Genomic DNA, 24,660 nt, shown 5'->3' on the forward strand with positions numbered 1-24,660 from the left:
TCTGATCCCCATAAAGGTCGATCGCAAACAGGCTATTTATTTACATGTGGTGGTACAGCTATATCATGGCGTTCAACAAAGCAAACTATGGTTGCCACTTCCTCAAATCATGCAGAGATAATAGCCATTCATGAAGCAAGTCGAGAATGTGTTTGGTTAAGATCAATAACTGAACACATTCAAGAAACATGTGGTCTTTCTTTGACAAAAGACGCTCCAACAATATTGTATGAAGACAATGCTGCATGTATAGCTCAACTGAAGGGGGGATACATCAAAGGAGACAGAACAAAACATATTTCACCAAAATTCTTTTTCACTCATGATCTTCAAAAGAAGGGTGAAATAGATGTCCAACAAATTCGTTCAAGTGACAATTTGGCGGATATGTTCACCAAAGCATTGCCAACATCAACCTTTGAGAAAATGAGATACAAAATTGGAATGCGTCGTCTTCGAGATATTAAGTGATATTTTCATCAGGGGGAGCAAAATACGCGCTGTACTTTTTTTCCCTTAGTCAAGGTTTTGTCCCACTGGGTTTTCCTGATAAGGTTTTTAATGAGGCAGCACTCAAGGCGTATTATCAGATATGTGTACTCTTTTTCCTTCATTAGGCTTTTTCCCACTGGGTTTTTCCTAATAAGGTTTTAACGAGGCACATTTCTCGTGGACATCCAAGGGGGAGTATTATCAACCAAGTAAAATGGTTGTCCACTTAAAATGGTGGATAATCCATTTACTTTTTAAGTGGGTAAAATGCCCACTAATATTTTCCTTCACTTGTAAATATGACTATAAATATAGCCTTAAACTTCAATGTAAAAACACACAAAACATATAAAAGAAGAGAATTACTATTACTCTCTCTATATTACTACTCTCTCTATTAATACTTTCTATATTATTCTCTTGTTCTTCTTCCTTTATAAAATTGTCAAGTAAGTTAATTTATAACAAATTTGTTTTTTTTTCTCAACAAGCCTAATATTTGGGTTGTTCAACGAATAATAATAAATAAATAAAAATTGAACCGAAAAGTCCAATCAAACAACTGGAAAACCAATTTTTGGTTATGTTGGTTTTCCAATTTTTGGTTATGTTGGTTTTCTATTTGATGAAAACTGAATAGCATCGAACCATGATGGTATATATCCTTCTTTGTTTCATATATTGTCTGAAGCTGAAATCAAGTCTCATTTAGAGTTTTGTTTTTTTAAGAAGGCTCGTCTTGATTGATTGAAATTTGTAGCACCCCAATTTTTTTTTGGATAGGAAGTCCTAAATTTTTTTTAGGTCTATCTATTATTCAAGTTTTGTATCCAGTTGGTGATTTATCTTATTCTTCATTTTTAAATAACAAATAGAGGTAAAGTATAATATACGTAATTACAAATGAAAATGACGAACATTATTTTATCTTCTTAGAAACAGATGTCCTGGTGCTTGTAGTGTGAGTGCACCATCAATTTATGACTGATTTTTACATGTAATGAATTACAAATGTCTCATAAAGGACCAGATGCATACAATACAAGTCTTGCATCAACATATAAACACAAGATTATCATAACAATCTGCCAATAATGGTTCTGTTATGAAGACAGAGTGTTTGATAAAAGAGGAAGATTTGTAGGACCAAAATTTGAGCCTTCGCTCAATCAGACTAGCGCGCGTCCATGTGTAGTCATGAATTATAAAAACTGCTGACGGTTGCTTAAATTTTTCCTGTATATGCTCATAAATTTGACCACAAATTCTGCAACCATACATATGAATCAATAACAATCCAAGTGAGGAGAAGTATATATATATATATGCATACCATATAACTTGGATATATAGACAAGGCTGTAGACACATATTTTCGAGTTAGATATGTGTTACCTTCTAATTTTAACAAAGCAGTTGTTCCAAGGGGGAGCCTTTTCTCCTGCAGATCGTCTGTTGTTACTCGATGAACTTTTCTTAAATAAGCATCTTAATATAGAAGGACAAAACTTACATAATAAGCATGCCAGTAATGAATTTCCCTTCTTATACTAGCATCGACCCTCTTAATGAATTCTTCAACTAGTTTCTGCATTCCATTGAACATAAATATGTCATGATCTTCCTTAGATATTAGTACCTCTTTAAACATCCCTATTAAAATTCATATACTTTACCAGGAGAATAAGTTTTGGATGCACAAACTCCACCAAAAGTTTTTGGAATTTCCCTCGAACAGAAAATAACCTGATTAAATCATACACCTTTACTGTTAACTTTGATATATCTTTAGTTAGAAGAATAAGTTTGCTATTTAGAATTTCAATACCTTGTTTGGTTGGGATCAGCTAGAATTTCTGCTGCAAGTTCTGTTACTACTTCTTCCCATCCCATTGAAATTGGTTGGTCTTCAGCAAAAGGATAGCTGTATAAAGTGTGAGGATCAGTAACCCATAAACTAGGAAGGGCATGATGTGTAAGTATAGTAGTATTACTTGTGTGCTTTGCAGGCTTCAAGAGCCATAATTGCTCTCCGCATGTTTTGCTTTGATTTGGCTGCTATCTTAGCAGCAAAGCCCATTGGTAGTTCAAAAGCTTCCTTTCTTGCTATCTGAATAAGAACTTCCATGATCTAAACAATGCAAAAGATAAAAGTTAGAAGGAAATGTTGAAGATATGATGGCCAACATGACATGTTACATTTATAGCCAATGTTAATTATATTAGAATGTACTATTTTGAGACTTACTTCATGAGTTACAGGAGCTGCAACTTCAAAAACTTTGCTTCGGCTTTTCACCGAGTCAAGTATGGCTACATCATCTTCACAGCAGAGAATGAGTTTGCAAGCATCTGAATAGCAGTCCATTATCCATTTAACTAGGTGCTGTATGTTCTCAGCTGCTTTGTCCAGATTATAAAGAACTATTACTGTAAGCAGCAAAGTATTTCTTAATTACGTCAAGACTGAAGTGATAGAATGTTAAAATAGTTTTTGCTTTGATGGATACAATAACCTTTGTAATCAGCCTTCTTATTTACTCTGCTGATTTCAGGGGTCAGCGCATACTCTGAAGTTACTTGCTTAACTAAAGCCATTATCACATATCTAGCGTTAGGCTCCAACTGAACGTTGAGCTCGATATGGTGAGGACTTGAGCTTACTGGTACAACAACTTGCACTGGCCTTGTTTCCTGTCAGCAGATTGGGGAAAAGAAGAGAATTATAAAAGTGATACTTGGTGCTAGTTATGCAAATAAAATTACCTTCTACAGCATAGAATCAAATTAAATTGCTTCTAACACTGCCAATTTACCAAATAATGTGTTGATAATTAACAATGTTATTGTCTGAAAACATCAACCACTAAACATATGAATCCAGATTCAACTGAAAATCATGAGCTTATAGCAGATTTTATCCTTTATACTAATTTTTTTCTGTTGTAATCTGTACTAAAAAATTGTGCCAAATAGCTTACAATTTGATCAAGGGAATGGTGTTTTTGTTGAAGCACATCAAAAGGTATTGTTATTTGATCGGAAAACAGAAGGTGAGAGATTTTAAGCAGACTTAGGGCCCTAACTACCACGATCAAGAAAGACTAGTATAAATGAATAAATAGCAGAAAATAAATCGTCTGAGGTACCTTAATTTGGAAGTATCTCAAATCATGGGATATCTGCAAAACAAGAAAATAAATAAGCGGGAATACTTGTACTGATGAACCATAAAAGATGTAGCATACCTCTGCATCTTCTAAGTCTTTCTTTACTTACATTGCAGATTGCATCTCCATAGATTTCACGCAAAAGAGCCATCGTGAGTGATCTCCTCCCAGAACCAGGAGGTCCCTTGAATAAGATCTGTGGAAGGATTTCATTTGAAGAAACCTAAAAGAAATGGCATTAGAAAACCAAAGGAACTTGTGATCTAAGCAGAAAAAAGTAAAAACAAAATGTCCTTGTGAGTGTATGTTCGTGTGTATCACCACTTGATTCATCAGAAAAAAGGGGAGTTTAGATCATGTTTACCAGGTCTTTAAGTAGTAGAGCTTCTTGCTTATGGCATGTAAATCCTTCCAGTGAAGAAGGTTGATGCTTGTCAGCCCAGAAGGGTCTCAAGCTTTGAAGTACAGATGCCTTGGCAATTACTAAAGCTTCATCAATCTGACGCCCTTTTTCTGGAGATTCTCTTCTTGAACTTCTGCAAGCTCCCTTCTTGATACAACCAAACCATGCTTCTGATTGACTCTTTTGCCTGTTCGCGGTGAAATTTCTCATACTTTTAGTTGTCCTTCCACTAGCATCACTCAAATTACTGCTCTGCCTACTTACGAAAGTGCTTGTCCTTATAGTTCTTTGAGTCATAGTACTACTAGATAAATTCCTTCTTCCACTCTGATTGAAATCAGCAGGTGTTTGCACTGATTCAACATTTCTATCAGTCAGTGCCTGAGGCTTTTTATCGAATTTCCTTTCAGTAATTTTCTGCATGTTCAAGGCTTCATAGTCCCGAGAAAAGAAAACGTCACCAGGTGAAACAGTTTCTGTGCTTTCAAACATACGATTAGCACCAGTAGTGCTTCCAGAAATCTTTGCTTCGGCAATCATTTCATTAATTTCACCTCCTGTAGGTCCATGTTTACTCGGAGTTTCCCTTTCTTTCCGCGATAAGCTCCTAACTGGCAATTGGGATGGTGTCTTATTATTTGCTTTCCTTCGCTCCTTGGACGCATCAAACTTGTGTTGTCTATCAGGTCTAGGAGCAGAAGCGTACCTTCGATTATAATTTGATTTCTCCCCTAATCTACTATGAACATTATTATTACCTTGTGATTGATTTTTCTTCCTATTTGACTCAGCAAAAATCCCCTCATGATCGTCACCAGCATATTTATATGGAGATATATGTCTATGGTTCTCAGATTTTTGAAAAGGACTAATATTTCTACGAGAATATGAATGATCAGGCCTGCGTGAAAATGTGCTAACACTTCTGGGTAAAGCCTTGGGAGAAGAATGAAATTCACCATCATCCATATCTCTGCGAGGCCTATAAGGAGACTTAGTAGTTCTCCTTCTAGCAGCACTTGGAACAGTAGTCCTCCAGCTTAAATTAAAAGAATTATTATCCTTTGCTTTCTCCAATGCTACACTTGGCTCTTCCGGTTCAGGTTCTTCAGAATCCATGTTTTTTTCATTCTTCATATTTGCTTCCAGGGGTGGACTCTTCTCCAACGTCCAGTCTGTCTCCGTATCTGATGGCTCATAACCACTTCTTCTTTGCCTCATGGTTGACGAGATTTTCAGTTGTAAACCTCTGTTATACGTTGAAGCTCCCTCCATTTTAGCAGGTATTTTTCTCCAACAATAGAAAAATTCGAGTAATAATTTGCTGGTCTAAAAGGAAAATAATACTCATAGGTGGCAATTAGAATCCAACATATTCTGTGAAGACAGCAACATACAGAGAATGGCAACAAAATTGTACCAATAAGATTTTCTTTTGGGTGTGTGGGGGTGAAAAGCACAAGAAAAGAACAACTATGGTGTTTGACATGTAATTATATAAAATATAAATATGCTCTTTATTACAGCTTTAAAATTTTATATTAAGTGGTCACATAGTTTTTAACATGGTATTGAAGTAGACAGATGTTGTGAGTTCAAGTCTTGCTGTAAGTAAATAAAAATGTGTTCTCCGTAACATGTTAAAATTTTTTAGATTAGATGATCATCATAATTCAACATATGATTTCACATTGAGTGGAACAGGAATATTCTGAAGTGGGTACGAAAGGGGTGAAGAAGTGGCACGAAATATATAGTAAATTATGAAAAGAGCGATGAATACATAGCAGAAACATTGGTGAAAGCAATGAGCTGGGGCATTATTAAGACCAGCTAATATAGCATAATAAAGAAAGAAGAGCAAGTTTTTGACATTGTGTGCAGCTTCTGTTTATTACAAGGATGTTCTGAAACTTCTAAGCTCATCGCCGAGGACGACAACTTGTTAATTTTGTCGTCTCTACATGGAACAAAACGATTCCTTAAATCCCTATCCTGGTCTCACATTGTTTCTGAAAAAGATAAATAAATTTGTCCTTTACAGAAAAAGCTCATGAGAATCTTCTTAAGTGCCATCAACTTCTAAGTACCACGTTCAACTGTTCCCAATGTTCGTAAAGATACTTGAATCCTTCTAGCTGGTAAGTATAATCAATGTCAAGTTCTACTGCTACGGCTAGGACAGAATGGCTGAATCCGATAGGCAGTAGGTTAGCTATACCTGGAAGAAGTAATCATTTTAGTAAGCTTTTCGTCTAACCTTACACCAGACCAGTTCTTGATTATTATGTGCAACTCATTGATTTTTGAGTTTTGATCTCTCTCCTCCTTTTCTTTTTGTTTGAAGGGAGAAGATGGAAATTAATAAATAGAAGGAATTTCGCTGTTACTAGATTTGTTGCTACTGGTACTTCGATTATGACCCCTTCCATAGCTGCTGAATCCTCTCAAGGTCATCAACCATTTGTACCTTTAGATTACATACGTCTACTGTCATTATAGAAATTTCCTGTTTTTTTTTTCCATCTCTTTTTTGAAAGGGGTTGCTTGCTTACTTAATAAAGATTGATAAATACAGGCTTGCAGCAATTACCATTTAAACAAGAGGGATACAACTATTGGACATGGCGAGGCTACAAAGTTCATTATGTGGTAGAAGGGGAAGGGTTTCCAGTTGTTATGATTCATGGATTTGCTTCTTCTTCTTTTCATTGGAGGTAATTCTATATTTGTGTTTGTATGACATTGGGTTTAATTATAAGATTTAGTGGGCTTATTTGCATCAAATCTTAGGTATAACATACCAGAACTGGCTAAAAGATACAAGGTTTATGCTCTGGATTTGCTAGGATTTGGATGGAGTGAAAAGGCACTAACAGACTATGATGCCTTGATTTGGAGAGATCAGGTTGTTGACTTCTTAAAGGAGATAGTTAAACAACCCGCTATTTTAGTTGGGAACAGGTGAGTTCATTCATCTACCAACTTGTCATTGCAATGAATCTCCAAGATGCAATAGCAGCTTTAATGGGTAGAGCTTCAGTAATATATAAGTACTACGTAATTGAATCATATTATGATGACTCTTGTATTATTTAAACAGTCTTGGAGGGTTTACTACTTTGTTAGCAGCAGCAGCACTGCCAGATCAAGTCGAGGGAGTTTCCTTATTAAATAGTGCAGGACGATTTGGGGACGACATTAGTACAACAGACAAAACCGAAGAGACAGCCTTACATAAGTTCATTGTAAAGCCAGTGGAGGAAATCGTTCAACGTGTTGTTGTCAGATTGGCGTTCTTTCTAACCATGCAACCAGATCAAATTGAAGCTGTGCTGAAGAGTGGTGTATGTTCCTTCCTAGCTAACTTTTCTTCTATGAACTTTTTTAAAAAATATACTTGCATATGCAAAATATGCACAAGTTCTCTTACCTTTTAGCTTGCACACATACATTACTCCCCCTGACCTAATTCGGCTCTCTCCCTCCTTCCATTTTTGTACAAGTCAAATAGTTTCTACGTCATGTAATTTCCTTACTCCTTTATGAAATATAAAGTTTTGTGGTTGTGCTTCATGTAATCTAGGCTGTACAACTCAACATTAATTTCAGAAATATCGCTTTAACCAATGGTGAATCCCACTCTTGAAATAGGTTCATCTGACTTTCTAAAAATGAAAAGTGACAATTATGTTGGGATGGAGCGAGTAATAGTGACATTTGCTTTCATGTGAAGCTACTTCCTAATATGGTTTCTTTGTTTCAAATTTAAGGGGGGTTGAACTGTCAGAGACTGATACTTGAACCTTATGTCTTCCTGCTATTTGTATGATGCATCAGAAACAGATGGCTGGTTTCTACATTTGCATTTTGTTTGTTATTTAGCCATTACCTCTGATAATCTTGAGGAACTAACTTTCTTGATGTTTGTTACTTTAAGGTCTATGTAAACCATTCAAATGTAGATGATTACCTCATCGATTCAATTGTTAGGCCTGCAGCTGACCCAAATGCCTATGAAGTTTATTACCGGTATGAATGCAGCTATATAGCTTATAGGTTTGCCTCCATTTGGCAGCTAAAAAACATTAGTATTTTCTTTGCTTGGAACATTACTATCGGCCTTATTAGTCTATAATCATAATAATCCCCCCATCATTCATATTGAAGTCATGGACTCTCATGACTCAAGCCTGTTTGACGAGTTGTCTCTGGAACTTTAAACTGAGATGGTTTGGCCTTTTTCAGCATATGCCTAGAGAGATTTGCAAATTGATCAAAGTTCGAAGACAATGTTAAGATACTACTAACAGTTAGAAGTGTACAAAAACGTTTACTACATCTTCTTTGTCAGATGTATATACTTTTAAGTTCCAACTGCTGTTTATGTATCAAAAATTTAGGTGAAGAGAGTTAGCTAATGTTGTCTACTTTACATTTCTGCAGACTATTAACACAACTCATGTCAAACCCCACAAAGTATACACTTGACAGTGTGTTGAGCCAACTCTCTTGCCCATTGTTGTTGTTGTGGGGTGACCTAGACCCTTGGGTTCATGATCATGGAAAGCCAAATCGAATTAGGGATTTCTACCCAAACACATCCCTCGTAAACTTGCAGGCAGGGCATTACCCCCAGGATGAAGTTCCAGAACAAGTGAATAAAGCTTTATTAGATTGGTTGTCAACCTTGTCATAAAAAAATTAGCCTCATTACTAACATATGCAGTGGAGTATGTTTTTATTGAAGTGAACAGCCCTCCGATAAGAACTTTTAGCTTGCTCTTTTTTCTTTTCCTGAATAAAGATTGCATAGAGACCGGTCACTTTAAAATGCTAAAGTCTGAAGAGCTGATTAGACTGAGCTCTAGTGAAGATAATAGTTCACCCTTGTTAATGTGAAGTGCTCTCATCTCAAAGTACACTCAGTAAGCCATGAAATACTGAATTTTTTTCTCTCTGGCAAAGTTCTATATATATGCTTCACCAAGTTCCTACTATACTGGATTCTCTTCCCACTACAATCATTTTTTATGTTGAAAGATTGAACTGTGACTTTGATAGTAGGCTATTCAATGAACTTATTCTATCCAACTGGACTCGAGCATTTCAAATTTCAGGTGTACTTCTAGTAAAAACACATGGATAACGTAAAATTCTTTACACAAAGCTAATGCTGACATTAAGAAAATATCCAATTCTGTGACAGCAATTCGGAAAAAAAAAAAAGACTGCAATAGCAAAAAATAAGCTACTCAATTTTGTGATACTACTAATATATAAGATACTTCGCACCTCACATTTTATGTAACACTTTATTCCAAAGAGACTGAGATTTTATTTTTTTTGAAACCATTTGGGCTGAACATTTTTTATTTTATACTTTCATTGAACAAGATCAAATTGGATGGATAAAATATTTTCATCCTTAATTAGAGATATCAAATTTAAGCAGTAAGAACGAAAGAAATCATGAGAGAATGTGATTTTCCCTTCAATTCAAATTAGTCCAGCATTGAAACTCAAAAAAAATAAAATAATGGATCCATTGTGTATCCCATGTCAAATTAGTCCAGCATTGAAACTCAAAAATAAAAATTAAAAAAATGGATCCGTTGTGTATACCATGTCAAAAACAAAAACAAAAAATTCCTTGCTTCTGTAGGTAAAAATCAGGTAAGGAATAGTTAACTTTACTTGTTCCAGACGCTAAGCACTAAAACTAAAGAAGTTGGATAAAGTAGTGTCCAATTCATTTCTCTCAACGTCCACCACATGTCCCGCATGGTTGGGATATTTTATGTTTAGAGTTCCAGTGTGAAACAAAATTCTATTGGAAATATTGACTCACAATATATAAATTTAAATTAATTGAACTTTAATATATTTGATAGGTAGGAACAAAAATAAATTAAAAAAATAAATCATTTGTCTCAACAGTCCACCAAGCACCAGTACAAATAACATCATCACCTGTAAGCAAACCACAATTCGCAAATTCCCATTCATGGAAGCCTCAGTGAGACTACTCACTTGTTCTAATCGTCACCATGTCTCCACTTCTGTGTTCCTCAAACTCAATTACAAGCCCCTTCCTTTATCACCATCTTCCTTTCGAACGCCTTCATTTTCTTCTCCCTCAAAGAGTCGCCCCCACATTTTCTTTTCACATCGCAATTTCTCCAACAATCCCTCCTACCCACTTTCTTCCCCATTTGGATTTTCGAAAATTCCCTTCCCATCGCAATTCTTGAATCCCATCTTATCCAGCGATCGTTTTACTCGTATAGTATCGGGTACCCAAGATAGATTATTCGATTGGCATTTTTCTGCTGGCAGTGAAAAGGGTATTGAAATTGGGGCAACACCCAAGGAAGGTCCAATTGTGACGGTTGTGATGTTGGGTTGGCTCGGGTCGAAGCCGAAACATTTGAGGAAGTATATTGAGTTGTATAACTCTAAGGGTATTCACGCTCTAACGTTTGTTGCTTCTGTGAGAGATGTTCTTTCTTTCGATCTTGGCAAGAAATTGGAGGAGAGGATTGCTGTGTTGGCAAATGAGCTTGCTTTGTGGTTGTCGGAATCCGACAATGATGGTCGTGAACGGTGTTTGATTTTTCACACCTTCAGCAATACCGGATGGCTTGCGTAGGTTGATTAATGGGACTTCAAATATTGATTATGCTAAAGTTATTAGTCATTTTAGCTGGTTTAACCTTTGTTAGTATTTGTTTCTGTGCAGTTATGGTGCTATTCTTGAGAATTTGAAGAACAGACAGGATTTGTTGGAAAAGATCAAGGGTTGTGTCGTGGATTCAGGTGGTGATCCAGATATAAGCCCCAAGGTTGTTTTTTTTTACCTCTCCCTACCATCACTTCCCTTTATCTGATGCTTTATTGGGTAATATTCAGCTGCTTCTGATGCTATCAATTTATTTGAACCTTAAATTACTCTATTCTCTAAAATTGATTATGGTTTAGTAAAATGGAATTATGGATTCATCATATCGTTGGAGGACCAGGATGCCTGACATATACCAAGGGGTTCTTCGACTTCAATGTTGTCTCCCTTTCAGTGATCAACATACGCATACCTGAAAAGTTTTTACTCTCTGCTGCCAAAGAAATGACTTTTCTCATTGCAAAGGAAACAGGTTGGGTATGGGATGTGTTTCTAACTGTTGAAGGTGTTTTAAAGCTATCGTCTGAATCAATTTATAGATGATAGTTTCTATCATAAACACTTGGTAGGTATAGCAGGACGCAAAACTCTTTTAAAATGTTCTTTGAGATTTAAGCGGAAGTTTCTTTGTTCTTCTGGTGCACTTTTTCATTCTTCTTATTAAAAAAATGCATTACATTATTTTATGTCTTGTTGTATAGTGTTGATTCTGATTCTACAGAATTGAGTAAAGAGGAAAGTCGTATGGTAATTCAATCTTAACCACTTGCAGGTCTGGGCAGCAGGATTTACTGCAGCCATGCTGAAGAAGCGTAGCTCTTTTGCATATTCTTCATTTGAAGCTGAAGAAGAAAATGAAGTGGGAAGTCCGTTAACCTCGGGAAACATTCAAATTAAGGGAGCCATGTTGATGGAAACTGTTCTTTTCGCAGCACTTGAGAAGCTTTTCTCGTTTCTTCTTAATTTGCCTGATGTTAATGAGTAAGCACCTTCAACATGTTATGTTCTTTTTCTTTATTTATCAATTAGGAAATAATTCAGAGAAATATGATTTCAGTTTTTAGCTATTGATTAGAAGGTCTGGTCTATTGAAAAAGTTTATAGCTGCTTCTAATCATTGGTTATTTCCAATTTACAGGCGGCTGACGAAGATAATTTCTGTCCTTGTCAAGAACCAGCCATCCTGTCCTCAGCTTTACCTTTACAGTACAGCTGACAAGGTCATTCCATTTCAGTCAGTTGAATCTTTTATTGAAGAGCAGAGGAAAATTGGGAGAGAGGTTCACTCTGTCAACTTTGGTTCTTCTCCTCATGTAGATCATTACCGAACTTTCCCAGAAAAATATGTATCTGTATTACAGAAATTTCTCCAAGAATGTATTGTCATAGCCAACGAAGTGCACAAAGTGAAAAGCCAACCACATCAATTGATCAAAGGAGTTGAGGATGGTTAACCATTCCTCGCAGTCGTTATTGAATTGCTTTAACTGGGGCAATATATCTTAGGAGTTGCAAAGTAGTCTTGTGTGAAGTGGCTGTCAATTGCTACTCAGGCAGTAATATTCTGCAATGCGTAGACTAACAAGTATACATCTCCAGCAGACTGAAGCCAGCCAATGTTTTCTAATAAGATTAGGGATTCCATTTTTCCTTCTGTGTTTTAATTTTTAAAAGTGAAAATGTTGTTTCGCCCTTTGCCGTAATACCCACAGATATTGTGTAGTTGGCATGTTCCTACCTTCCTGTTTGGTCATATATTTTCATTTATTTTTTTTGAAAAATCTAATTTGAGTGAAGTTCGTATTGAAGTTGAACATGCATTTGGTTATAGCTTTTCAAAACAATTTCACTTTCTTTAAAAAAAAAAAAAAAATATATGAAACATAACTTGTACCCATAAATTATAAAATCTAGTAAGTATATTCATCGTACCATTGCAGAACCTTCAGTGATGAGTTCATTATCATACACAAATAAGTTTTTCATAAAATTATAATAATGAACTAGAAAATACATTATTCTAAAATCACTACACGAGAATAACACAATTACTAGCTACGATAATTTGCCGAGTTACTGTCAATTACAAAGATCTGTCATTGCAAATAAAAATGGAACAATTTCAAATATATATAATAAACTAATGAGTTTACAACAAATATAGTCATGTTTTATTTATATAAAAAAAATTAAAAATTATAGAAAATATACAGTGACTATACAATATAGCTTGTCAAAAGTTATAGAAAATATACACTGACTATACAATATAGATTACTTATATATGATACATACATTGAATATGCATTATGATACATTCTATACATGAAAATATACATTGAGTATACATGAATATACCCCCAAATATACATGAATATACACCGATTGGTCTTTTTGGGTAATTAAAATGACCGAATGACCATCTACTGTAATTATCCCAATTAAAAAAAGAATAGTAACTACAAAAGTTTGGGTGGGGGGGTGGGTGGGGGCTCTTTTATGAGATACAAAAGTTTGGAACTAGTTTTAAAATTTTAAAAAATAGTTTAACGGATATATCGCGTGCTAAAAAGAGGTCTGAAGTAGATTTTTGATAATTGATTTTCAAAATCTCCCATAAACTAGATAAATTGAATGACCAAACAAATATTTGACTTTTAAAAGAAAAAAAAATAAATTTAAATCTATAATCAAACGAGAGCTTAATGTGTTACTGCATTTTATCTTAACGCAAACGTCCTAATTCCACCCCTCTCTTTTTTCAACAAATTTACTAATAACGTTTTAGCCCATAATAAATTAATGTTTGATTGAAATAATTTTTTTTAAAATTCAACAATATTTAACGTGAATTTACTTTAGTGTTGAAACAATAATCTAAAAAAAATAAAACTTTTTTCGCCCTTCATACTTTGGGTTACTAACCGCAACCGCCTTAAGCGGAACATCAACATAAACGGCTACTTCTCACTTCTGCCTTACGAAACCTTCAAATATTTGAAACTCCTCAGAATAATCTCCCTATCCCTCTTTCCCCTCCCAAACAGTTCTAAGAAGAAGACAGGCACCATTATCATCATCATCTCAAAGAAGAAGAAGAACGCAAAGCTCTTCAAAATTGGGTAATACCCCACTTCACTTCCATCAAAATTTGAACTGAAAAAAATCTCTTCTTGAATTCACTCGTTCCGTTCTTTGTTTACAGGAACCCATTGTTATTTTTTACTCCTCGTTCTTGCTTTTTATTTTATCTCTTCTTTCTTTGTTCATGTTTTCTTGGTGTTGAATTTCATATTCAATCAGATTATTTTATAACAAATTGACATCTTGAAGAAAGAGTAGAGAAATCTTTTCTTGCATTCAGTTACTTCCCCTGTTTTCTTGGTGTATTTGTTACTTCCTCTGTTTTCTTGGTGTATTTGTTAAGCTGTTCTTGACTAATTGCAGAATATTCAGAAAACTGGAGTTAAGATGAATGATCTCATGACGAAATCGTTCTTAAGTTATGTGGAATTGAAGAAACAAGCCCATTTGGATCTTGAAACCGAGAGGGATTTGGAGATGGGCCAACTCAGCCGCACAGATGAAGACAATCTTTCCAACTTCTTCCGTGAAATCGAGGCGGTGAAGGGTGATATTCAAGAGATTACTAATCTCTTGATTGATCTTCAAAATCTGAATGAAGAGACAAAAACTACTCACAGTCCCAAAGTTCTTCGTGGCTTTAGAGACCGAATGAATTCTGACATGGTATCTGTCCTTCGCAAAGCCAAGATTGTCAAGGCAAAACTTGAAGCACTTGACAAATCAAATGTGGGGAATCGCAAATTATCAGTGGTATATGCAGAAGGCACTGTGGTTGATCGAACGAGAGTCAACATGACTAATGGATTGAGGATCAAGCTTAGGGACATCATGAATGATTTTCAGGCTTTGAGAGAAAAAATCTTGTCAGATTACATAGACTGCCTCAGAAGAAGATATTACAATGAGACGGGAAAGGAGCCAACAGAGGAAGTGATTGAGAAGATGGTTTCAGGAGGAAGCGGGAAAGTTCAAATATTTGCAGCAAAAACAGATATGAATCTCGATGACAAAGATAGGCACGAAGCTGTAATGGACATAAAGAGGAGCCTGGACAAACTTCATCAAGTTTTTCTTGATATGGCTGTTCTAGTTGAGACTCAAGGTGAACAGATTGATGACATTGAGCATAATATGGCCATTGCTGGAAGCTTCATCAGTGGTGGAACGAACAGTCTTTTCTATGCTAAGCAGCAGCAGCAGAAGGGAAGGGCATGGATATGTTGGGTATGGGCTGTGGTATTGATCATTTTGATTGTTTGCTTAATTGCTACGTTGATCTCTTGATAGTACTTGAAAACACAATGTCATCTTGATAGTACTTGAAAACACAATGTCATTTCATTTTAGTTTCTACCATGTGAGGGAACTGTTATTAGGATTCGGCTCTGTAATTCCTTACATTTGGCCTTTCTGGGCTAGAGTATTTACCATTCTTAGAGATAGTTGGAAATGTTTTGAATGCTACAATCATAATGTACGATTCATTTCGTATTGAATCAAAAACAGGAACTAGCATTTCTTTACCTACTACTTTTTCCTCTTCGATCACAAATCTTGGTGATTTCAGCTTATGCTGTACAAGAAGGATTTCACAAATACAGCGGAGATTGATGGGAGAGAGAGGGGAAGAAGATGAAAATATCACTTGAACACTCTTAACTGCTATGAAATGCATGTCATGTGAGATACATTATTCTTTATTTTGTATTGCCATTTTCAACCATTTTCTCAAGAGTGTCTTTTAAATTGAAAAGCAGGGGAGAGTTTCTCCAAAAAGTTGATTTTCTCTACCGGGAGGTATCTTTAAGCAACAGTTAGATGTTGTACAGCCGTCCAAGATTGCTCTGGTTCAAGCTGAACTTTTCCAATCTGATAAGAACAAGGGAAAACACACAAAAAATATGAATAAATAGCACATTAGGTCAAGCATTTGAATCTTTTCAACCACAAATAAGAGGAAAGACCACACAATTGGATAGGTAACAAGATACTTATTTGCAATGTGATCAAATGTATGAAGAGATCACATGCAGCATCACAAAGTAAACGGGACACAAAAATCTAGTCACGCTTCAATCAAAAAATACAGAGAGATCAGATGTAAGTCTTACCTTGGCATTTTCAACACAAACAAAATCTTTATAGCTTTGTTCCATGGTCAAATGAGGGTTCCATAGAACAGCATCAGACCAACTGCACGTACAAAACACAAGCAACTTGCCAAATTAGACAACTAGGGGGCTAGATATTTCTTTAATAAATTCCATTACAGCAATGTGGCTGGTGGCTGGGTACTGGCAACTCACTTGGTGTTTTTGATAGATATCTTATCACCCAAACCATTATCTAGTTGTAACTCATTAGGTGCATCAAGATAAACACAGTCCACAAATCCAGGAAATGTAACCACATCCCTGAAACAGATAAACTTATCAGAATGAGGATTAGATTCTCGAGAGAATAAGGCATATATGCATGTACTAGAATCGTGTCATTTTTTAAATTTCCTTGACTACAAACTTGTGCTCAAGTACAAGTACTGCAGAATTCTAGAAACATGAGTTGGTTTTAGGCAATATGTGAGTGTTTGTCTGTGCATTTGTTAATTACCGTAGTTTACTATTAAGAAGAGTATTAACCTGGCTTGTGATGATAAAAAATATAAAGTCTAACCAGACATCTCCCGGAAAAACATATGTTTGCAGAGAATGTAGGTTCTCAATAGCAATCATGAATTCTTTAAGATAGTAAGTATATTCTGGTAGAAGAGAATGACGATTTCCTGATCTATTTGAGATTTCATACTGACCTTTCCTCCTTTCCCTCAACAGGGTTTGTGGGATCAGGAACTTTGTTTAGAGTTATGCAACCTTTTAAACCACTAACTGATGCACCTATTACAGAAGCCTGGAGAAGAGAATATTAGATGATAAAATATTCTGTTCTGGTGGATAACACTCTCAACAATGATCATGAATCAATTTTACCCCAAAGATTATGAAATTCTAAGGAAATGAGTCAACCTCCATCACCTATGGAGACAAAATGCTTGAGGTAAAAGAAAAAAAAGGAAAAAGAGAGGCCTAATTGACTTGAAGAGTGAGGCGGCAGAACAGGATTATTTATTAGTATATAATTTGACAGGCCTTGAATTCCAGATAAAGTTTAAGAGTTTTAGGAGATGCATCCAAACTGAAAGTATGGATTTTCACTCCCAAGTTGCCAGAGAAATACTTACGCTGAAGTAAGTATGCAGAGCAGTAGTGAATGAAAATGGTTTGTTGTCAGTATTTTTAACCGTGAGTTCCGTTGAAAGGGTCTTCTTATCAAGAGTGATCTGCAAGCAATTGCAAAATGTGAAATTAGAAGTTTTGCGAGTGATCAAAAGAATCTTCATTGTAACTACGAGAGAGCGAAAGTTATAGCATAGACATCTATCAAATCAAATAGGTATGATACCAAAGTATGTAAATGAGAGTCATTTATCAAATTTCTCTACAACAAAAGGTCACATACCAATTATAGGGCTTGGATTTGAGAGTTGTGGGCTGATAATATGTATGGAAGGGGCGCTTAGCACATTCTATGTAGTTACTTTTGAAAAGTTACCAATTAACATAGGCAAACATTATTTGTAGATGCAAAAGGTAGCTGGGCATTTCCCCCATAGCCCTGCCATTAACTTTCACCTTCTGTATACAAACAGGTATCCTCCAGTTTAGCTGTATAATTAGCTACAGAAGTGATCTGAGAATATGAGTATAAACAAGACGAAAATTTTGATTGGTAAGACGAAAGATGCTAAATAACTACTACTCAAACCTTGTAAAGAGCATGGAAACTATAGTCCCACATTGCACGGCTGTAAGGGCCATCCCTTAGCTCCACAGTAACAACAGGTTTCTCCTCCACATTTTCAGAGCTAACATGGGACCAATTCATGTTCCTTCCAAATCCATGCTGTCAACCAGATGAGCATATTTAAGACTCAAAACCAGCATTCAAAAACTGATCAAATAGTATAAAATATTCAAGAATAAGTTAAGATACTGCATCACACAATTACCAATAAAACTCCAAGTGGAGCTTTAACTATTTTTCTAGCATGTCGCTAAGGGCTAGAGCGCATTGGCAGAAGAAACTATCACTTGATGCTTTTAAAGGAGTTACTTCTCAACTAAGAAATGCTTGCTCTCTAACTTTAAGAAGTCCAAACTATACACTGAAACATGTGAAGTAATTTACCTGCTGGATTGGGCCAGGTCCAAATTGTGGGAAACAATGTGGTATTCCTCCACTGTACAATGTAAAATAGTTAGTAAGGAAGGTGATATAGCCTCTTTAGTTCTTTTCAATTTTAAATTTTAAAGGTAGAAATAGTAAAAGATTGATGATACTGCAGCTTTAACAAAAGTAAAGAAAAATGCTTCTAGTCAGGTGAATTGTTAATCATCAAATGTGCTTGACTGTGTTGAGGAAGAAGAAAGCTTAAGCTTTAGCCGTTTAAGATAGTAACTATAGTTGTGACCATCTGATGACCTGATTGGTTTCTGACCATTGAATACAGCATCTGGTCGAACAAAAAGTAGATCTTTACTGTCTACTTTCCAAGATGTGACACAAGCTCCAAATAGATATAGCTCCGCCTCACTGCAAAATAAATGAAAGGACTTTCAGCCAATCAACCATAAACCAGCTTTCAGTAAAGTACCCAGGAACATTTTTGATGTGCCTATTCAATATCTCGACATAGTACAAACCCAGTGTTTTGGACTTGTGAAGCTATAGGAAGTATGCACTGCTGCATTCTCACCAAATGATATTGCTATTAGAATGACTAATGCAGTACCACTAATATCACTGATAGCATCATCAGACATCACTTTTCTTTCTAGAGCAACTAGCTTTTGGTCCAGATCGGGATCAGTTCAACATGAAGAACTTGGAATATCTTCCCCACCCAACTCATTGCATAATCCATTTGTGAGAAAGTATGTCTCTTTTCTTTTTGGGCAACTCTTTAATTCTAACTTTCCACATGACATGTTTAAGACCACAACATTAAAGAAACACATTCTATCTATCTTTAGTTTTAAGATCACAAGATTCAAAAGTCATTTTTACTTTCTTAAATTTCGTGTCAAATCAACACAAGACAAACAAATTGAAATGGAGGAAATAATATTTAATCCTACAAGATTAGATCTTTTCAGCGTAATGCAATACCATTAGGTGTCGGATTAAGGTTCAATATCAAACTGCCGACTTCTTTTGCCACAGCTATTTCTTACAATCCTACTTGTTAGCCAGCAAATTAACCCTCATAGCTCCAGAATCATCAATTTAAAACAAAAAAATTACCTTCCATGAGGAGAAGTCAAAACGACCTTGGGTAAATTTCCCAACCCTTCAGTAGATTTCACACTTGCAAATGTCATCCCTGAGTATCTGTGACCAACCGCAACCCGTCAATTCAGCCAATTTCTCATCAAACACAAAACCCCACTTAAAAAGATCGCATTTTTCAAGACTTAGAAGCAAAAAAAAACAAAGAATCTTTTTTTTTCTTTTGAAGAATCAATCACTAGTTTGGGAGAAGAAAACTGATTGATAAATGGATGAAATGAAAGAAGAAGACATACCCAAAAACTATGATAGAGAGATGTAAAAATGAAGGTGAAACTCACCGGTTGACTCGCCGAAATTTTGAGGAGGTTAAGGGAGAGCAAGACCAGGTCATAGACAATGCTGCCATCTTCTATTTGATGGCAAAATTACAAGGGATTTGCAGAAAGTAAGTCCTTCTTTTGTATTCAACTGGAAAATTGTTCTCCTTTTATTTCTGTGTGCACTTCCATGTTGTCCACTGAACTACTTTACTGGATATTGTGCCTTTTCAATTAGTTCGAATATTCTTTTTCTTTTTTTCCTATTGTTTTTATAGTTTTGTATATTTATTGAAGAAATTGAATATTTGTTTAGTTGGCTCTCATAATTTTTCACTCATTTTAATGCATTTTAGGGTATAGTGATATCTTCTTTATAGAGTCTGGTGATACTTCCAAACATAAACCAACTTTTATAAATCCAAATCAGATTGAAGGACTACATTTAAGGAAAGTGATAATGCTATGGTGGATGACATATATTAAAAAGGCAATGACATCTTACTATAGAGTTGTCTCTAGCTTTATAATATGAAAACTTTGGAGAAGGAGGAATAGAATGAAGCATGAGGGAAAGAAGACATTAATTCAAAGAGTCATTCATAATATTAACAGGAACATTTTCATGATGATACAAATGAGGAAGTCTAATATGAAATGTCCTAGTAATTAGCCAGATATGATTAAAGAATTTGAAGGTTACTGTCCCAAGATGAAGGTAACAAGAGTATTGTGGGATTTTCCACCAGTAGGCTGGCTAAAATACAATACAGATGGGGCATCGAGGGGAAATCCAGGTATAAGCCCCTATGCCTTTTGTTTGAGGAATGAAAGACGGGATTTACTGTATGCAGAGGGAGTCACTGTTGAAAACACCACTAACACTGTAGCAGAGGCGAAGGTAATTCTAGAAGCATGTAAACATAACAGGCAGGAGCAGTACAATAATATAATCATTCAAACAGATTCTATGCTATTATACAAGATTTTAGAAAGAAAAATGGTCATGCCCCTAGATAAACACAGAATAGTGATAGAAATTAAAATATGCTTACAGGACAAACAACATACATTTCAGCACATTCTCAGGAAAGGAAATCAACTAGCAGACTGCTTGGCAAATATTGCAATCGATAAAAAATGGTGCAACTACCAAGATTTCAGCAGTTTGGAATTAGCAGGAAGAAAGATCATAAACAGTGATAAACTAAAATGTCCCTATTTGAGAGTAATTCCAGCAATGGGATATAAGGGATAAGGAGGTTCAAAGTACAGTAAAACCTCTATAAATGCATGTGCTTGGGATCGAAAAAAAATATTCATTTATCGAGATTATTAATTTATCGATAAATGCACAAAATATTTATTTATCGATAAATAAATATTTATTATTTTAGAGAGTATTTTGCAGCATGTGTCATAAAAAAGAAAAAAATATTTGAATTAAGAATTTCAAAAGTTTAAATCTAGGAAACTAAAAAGTGTAGTCTTTCCATATTTATTATTTAAATCTAGAAAAGCTAAACGAATTTAGTAAAGTTTAATATTTATAATTGTATTCATGTATATTGAATATGAAGAGATTTTATGTTAACTATAAAAGGAAAAGGCTAGATATTTAAAAATTATTATCCAAGTATAATTGTTACGACCCAACCCTGTGGGCCGTGACTAGTGGCCGAACTAGACACTCGTATACACACATGTTATCTATATTCATTTAGCAACCAAACATGATTTGGGACTTATACGGGCAGAACGCCATCTCAAAAATGGCACATACATGTATATATCAAAACCACATGTCTCCTGAAGAGTCACAATCATCAAAAGATAACATAGTACATAAGCCGACAAGGCTGTCATTACATGTAAGAACGCCCCAGTATATACATATACGCAAGCCGATAAGGTTGTCACTACTAATGAAAATGTCCCAAAACATATGTCATACTAGTACAACAGGACAACATCTATATATAATCCACACATGTGTCTACATACCTCTAAGAGTATTAATAGTAACATATGATGGGACAAGGCCCCGCCGTACCCATGGATAAATAAATATATGCATTTAAAGGATCGGTACCAAAAGTCTAGGCTCCGAGACAATGGAGCACTCCAAAACCACTAAGTGAAAATCCTAAGCTGGTGGATCCCCGAAATGAGTATCTGTACCTGCGGGCATGAAACACAGCCCCCCCAAAGAAAGGGGGTTAGTACGACATATGTACTGAGTATATATAAACATAAAATATAGTAAGAAAGATCATAACTAAAGTAGAGGTTTCAGGAGACAAGTATGATACTTAAGAAATCACTGTACCTATGCCTTATGAAATAAAATTATGCATGATTATATCCTATATCATATTCGGCCCATTATAGACTCTGTGAATCTGTCATACACACGTATATCATACTCGGCCCATCATATATATATATACCATACCCGGTACTCTAATGAGGAACTCGGTGAAAGATGTGACAACAGTATGCATGAGCAGAGTAGTGAGTAACCATATGCATTTAAATCATATTTGGGACTCAATAGAATAATCAAAATGAACCATCATTTGAAATTCAAGACAATAGTCTTCTCAAGTACATTTCGATTGTCATTATGAATTATAACAACCATGAATTATATCAAAATATGAATTATACCAAAATAGGACGGCTGGAATCATACATATGTATCAAGACATAATGATATAAGTTTGGGGAATTAAGAACATTAGCCATCCTAGTGTCTCTAAGAATATGAGTTTCTTTGAAATTTATACATTCGTCGTCCGTTTATTTCATATAGATCATGCCAAAAGAAATAAAGTCTAGCTTTACATACCTTTAGCGTTTATTCGCACACAACACGTATATGTTGTCCAATAGTGTCTCAACCTATATTAAGATGTTAAGCACTATTGTTAAGCTATGGAAAGGCATAAAACATATTTTATCATTAGTAGGTTATTTCTAGAAAATTGGACAGCACCCCCCCTATAATGCTCACTTTTCTTACCTCTAAGTCAGCCATACAACCACAAATCAACATCAACAATCACACATCCAAATGTCATGTTAAGACTAGCTAGGACGAGATTCAGGAATATTCTGAACTGCTCACATAACATTTAACTCTCATTAATTATCAACATGACAACTACGATGCTATCGAATTACTCCTAATAGGTTGCAGCCACCACACCCTATCGAAATAATTTATAACAGCTCAACAATAATAACCATACAATGTATAATTATACTATACTTGATCCTTCAATTCAACATAAGTAGCCACACATTACAAGCAACCCTTAAATCAATTACAACTCCAACTTGACATATCGAATTCTTTCATTTTTATTATGTAATCAGCCATAATAACAACCACAACATTAATCAAAATTAATCCACCATGTTAAGATTAGAACATCCCCAACATGGCCCAAATGGAGATTTAACATTAACATATGCAATCCTTTCACTTTTAACACATAATCCATAACAATAATAACAACAACAACAATAATCAACCCAATCTAATTCAAGAAACTTTAATTCTGTCCATTTTAATATCAACACTAATCATGGAATTTTCTTACTTCCAATTCCATTTAAAAAAACTGAGGTCATGATGGCACACATCTCAAAACCCAATCTGATGTGTAACCCTAAAAATAAAATTCATACAAAACTTCCAAAGAGGAAAGTGATTCCACGATTTAAATAAAAAGAAAAAAAAACAATGAAGAAATTATCCCAAAACCTGGTGTCATAAGTATAAAGAGCATCTAATACAAGGTTCGAATCTGAAGATACAACATAAGTCTCTGAATGATACAAAAGACTGAAAAATAAAGATAGACTAGTGACGATCCGAATTCTGGGACCTCACCACTAATCTGAGAATTACACAATCCGCTAGAATATTAACTGCCACGTGGGGTACCCCGACTAGTATCTGCATCAAAAAGGGACACAGAAGTAGGGGTGAGTACAATTCACATGTACTCAGTAGGTTTTAGCTGACTGAGTATAAGGAATTAATCAAACCTATGAAATAAACTAAGGAACGCTTCCACCTGCATATAGAAAAGTCCCACTTCGGCATCGGTGCCGCCAGTTTATATATATAGTGGCACGAATAAAGTATAATAACAACTCATAATCACAATTAATCAAATAATTCAAGCAGCACAAATGTCAATGCAATGCAATGCAATATGATGATGCAATGATGTGGTGGTACGGTGGAATCAAGACTGTCGCACAGCCTGTCGTATACACCTGCCGAGCTGTGCTACCAAGCAGGACCCATGGGGGTCTCGCAGACCATATACCTCAATCACAATATCTCATTATCCTTGCCACCTCCTCGTGGTCAAGGGATCACAATGCATCCACTACCCTGCCGGAAAACTACCTCGGTCAGGGACTCAAGATACAAAGGTTGGGATCACAATGCATCCACTACCCTACCGGAAAACTGCCTCGGTCAGGGACTCAAGATACAAAGGTTTAAAGGTGTTTCATTTTCTTTCTCAAAAAGAATTTCCATATTTCTCAACTTCCCATGTTTCATGATGTGATGAATGAGGATGAATGCATCAAAACACATATGCATGGAAGTAATAATCAACTCACATGTGGTATAATGTTCAAAGTTCTCAAAACTTAACCTACACATGATATTCACCCTCAATAAATAGTAACGGGAAGAACACACTTTCATTTAAATATTCACCCCTTTCTCAACAATATTTCAATACTCAAGTATGCTCAAAACCCCCAACTCAATCTCTCAGGCGGCATCACAAGTCAAATAATATACTCAAGCCTCTCTCTTAGGCAAATCATAATTCACATGCTCTCAAAGCAAATAAGATAACAAATAAGGCCCCCACACGGGCTATGTAATACAAATAAACCCCGTCACGGCAACACATTAATAAATAAGCCTCCACACGGACATCATAATATATATAACATTCTCAACTCATACTACAACCCCATCCCAAAGTCTATAACATATGAATGATTAATTACCCCATCTCAATCTCAAAGAAAGATAGCCAAACCTACCTCAATTGCCGAAGCCGCACTCGAATACCTCCACCGGACAAGCAACTCTCGAATTCAGCGCCCGGAATGACA

The 24,660-nt window shown here is 35.5% G+C and overlaps 5 protein-coding genes across 5 annotated transcripts; 3 read left to right on the plus strand and 2 right to left on the minus strand.

Moving 5' to 3' along the window:
* Positions 1 to 1,537: 1,537 nt before the first annotated feature.
* Positions 1,538 to 5,340, minus strand: LOC129872718 (uncharacterized). Its single transcript, XM_055947638.1, has 10 exons — positions 4,027 to 5,340; positions 3,772 to 3,885; positions 3,009 to 3,186; positions 2,741 to 2,922; positions 2,487 to 2,623; positions 2,321 to 2,416; positions 2,169 to 2,238; positions 2,006 to 2,080; positions 1,888 to 1,933; positions 1,538 to 1,759 (listed from the first exon to the last, which is right to left on the minus strand). The coding sequence occupies exons 1-10, from the start codon at positions 5,338 to 5,340 to the stop codon at positions 1,695 to 1,697; spliced, it is 2,277 nt and encodes a 758-aa protein (XP_055803613.1). The 3' UTR covers positions 1,538 to 1,694.
* An 879-nt stretch (positions 5,341 to 6,219) lies between these two features.
* On the plus strand, positions 6,220 to 9,044 carry LOC129874394 (pheophytinase, chloroplastic-like). The gene is made up of 7 exons (XM_055949676.1): positions 6,220 to 6,307; positions 6,413 to 6,517; positions 6,644 to 6,782; positions 6,859 to 7,029; positions 7,169 to 7,412; positions 8,006 to 8,097; positions 8,512 to 9,044. The coding sequence occupies exons 1-7, from the start codon at positions 6,220 to 6,222 to the stop codon at positions 8,762 to 8,764; spliced, it is 1,092 nt and encodes a 363-aa protein (XP_055805651.1). The 3' UTR covers positions 8,765 to 9,044.
* A 904-nt stretch (positions 9,045 to 9,948) lies between these two features.
* On the plus strand, positions 9,949 to 12,484 carry LOC129874583 (uncharacterized). Its single transcript, XM_055949885.1, has 4 exons — positions 9,949 to 10,713; positions 10,808 to 10,910; positions 11,520 to 11,728; positions 11,886 to 12,484. The coding sequence occupies exons 1-4, from the start codon at positions 10,073 to 10,075 to the stop codon at positions 12,199 to 12,201; spliced, it is 1,269 nt and encodes a 422-aa protein (XP_055805860.1). The 5' UTR covers positions 9,949 to 10,072; the 3' UTR covers positions 12,202 to 12,484.
* Positions 12,485 to 13,637: 1,153 nt separating this feature from the next.
* On the plus strand, positions 13,638 to 15,361 carry LOC129873329 (syntaxin-112). Its single transcript, XM_055948406.1, has 2 exons — positions 13,638 to 13,869; positions 14,195 to 15,361. The coding sequence occupies exon 2, from the start codon at positions 14,219 to 14,221 to the stop codon at positions 15,116 to 15,118; it is 900 nt and encodes a 299-aa protein (XP_055804381.1). The 5' UTR covers positions 13,638 to 13,869; positions 14,195 to 14,218; the 3' UTR covers positions 15,119 to 15,361.
* A 102-nt stretch (positions 15,362 to 15,463) lies between these two features.
* LOC129873328 (putative glucose-6-phosphate 1-epimerase) lies at positions 15,464 to 19,740 on the minus strand. The gene is made up of 10 exons (XM_055948404.1): positions 19,522 to 19,740; positions 19,196 to 19,282; positions 18,374 to 18,484; positions 18,080 to 18,131; positions 17,657 to 17,794; positions 17,073 to 17,171; positions 16,644 to 16,741; positions 16,141 to 16,248; positions 15,946 to 16,027; positions 15,464 to 15,703 (listed from the first exon to the last, which is right to left on the minus strand). The coding sequence occupies exons 1-10, from the start codon at positions 19,587 to 19,589 to the stop codon at positions 15,638 to 15,640; spliced, it is 909 nt and encodes a 302-aa protein (XP_055804379.1). The 5' UTR covers positions 19,590 to 19,740; the 3' UTR covers positions 15,464 to 15,637.
* Positions 19,741 to 24,660: the final 4,920 nt, after the last annotated feature.

This window comes from Solanum dulcamara, chromosome 11 (genome assembly GCF_947179165.1).
Source record: "Solanum dulcamara chromosome 11, daSolDulc1.2, whole genome shotgun sequence".
Lineage (NCBI taxonomy): Eukaryota > Viridiplantae > Streptophyta > Magnoliopsida > Solanales > Solanaceae > Solanum > Solanum dulcamara.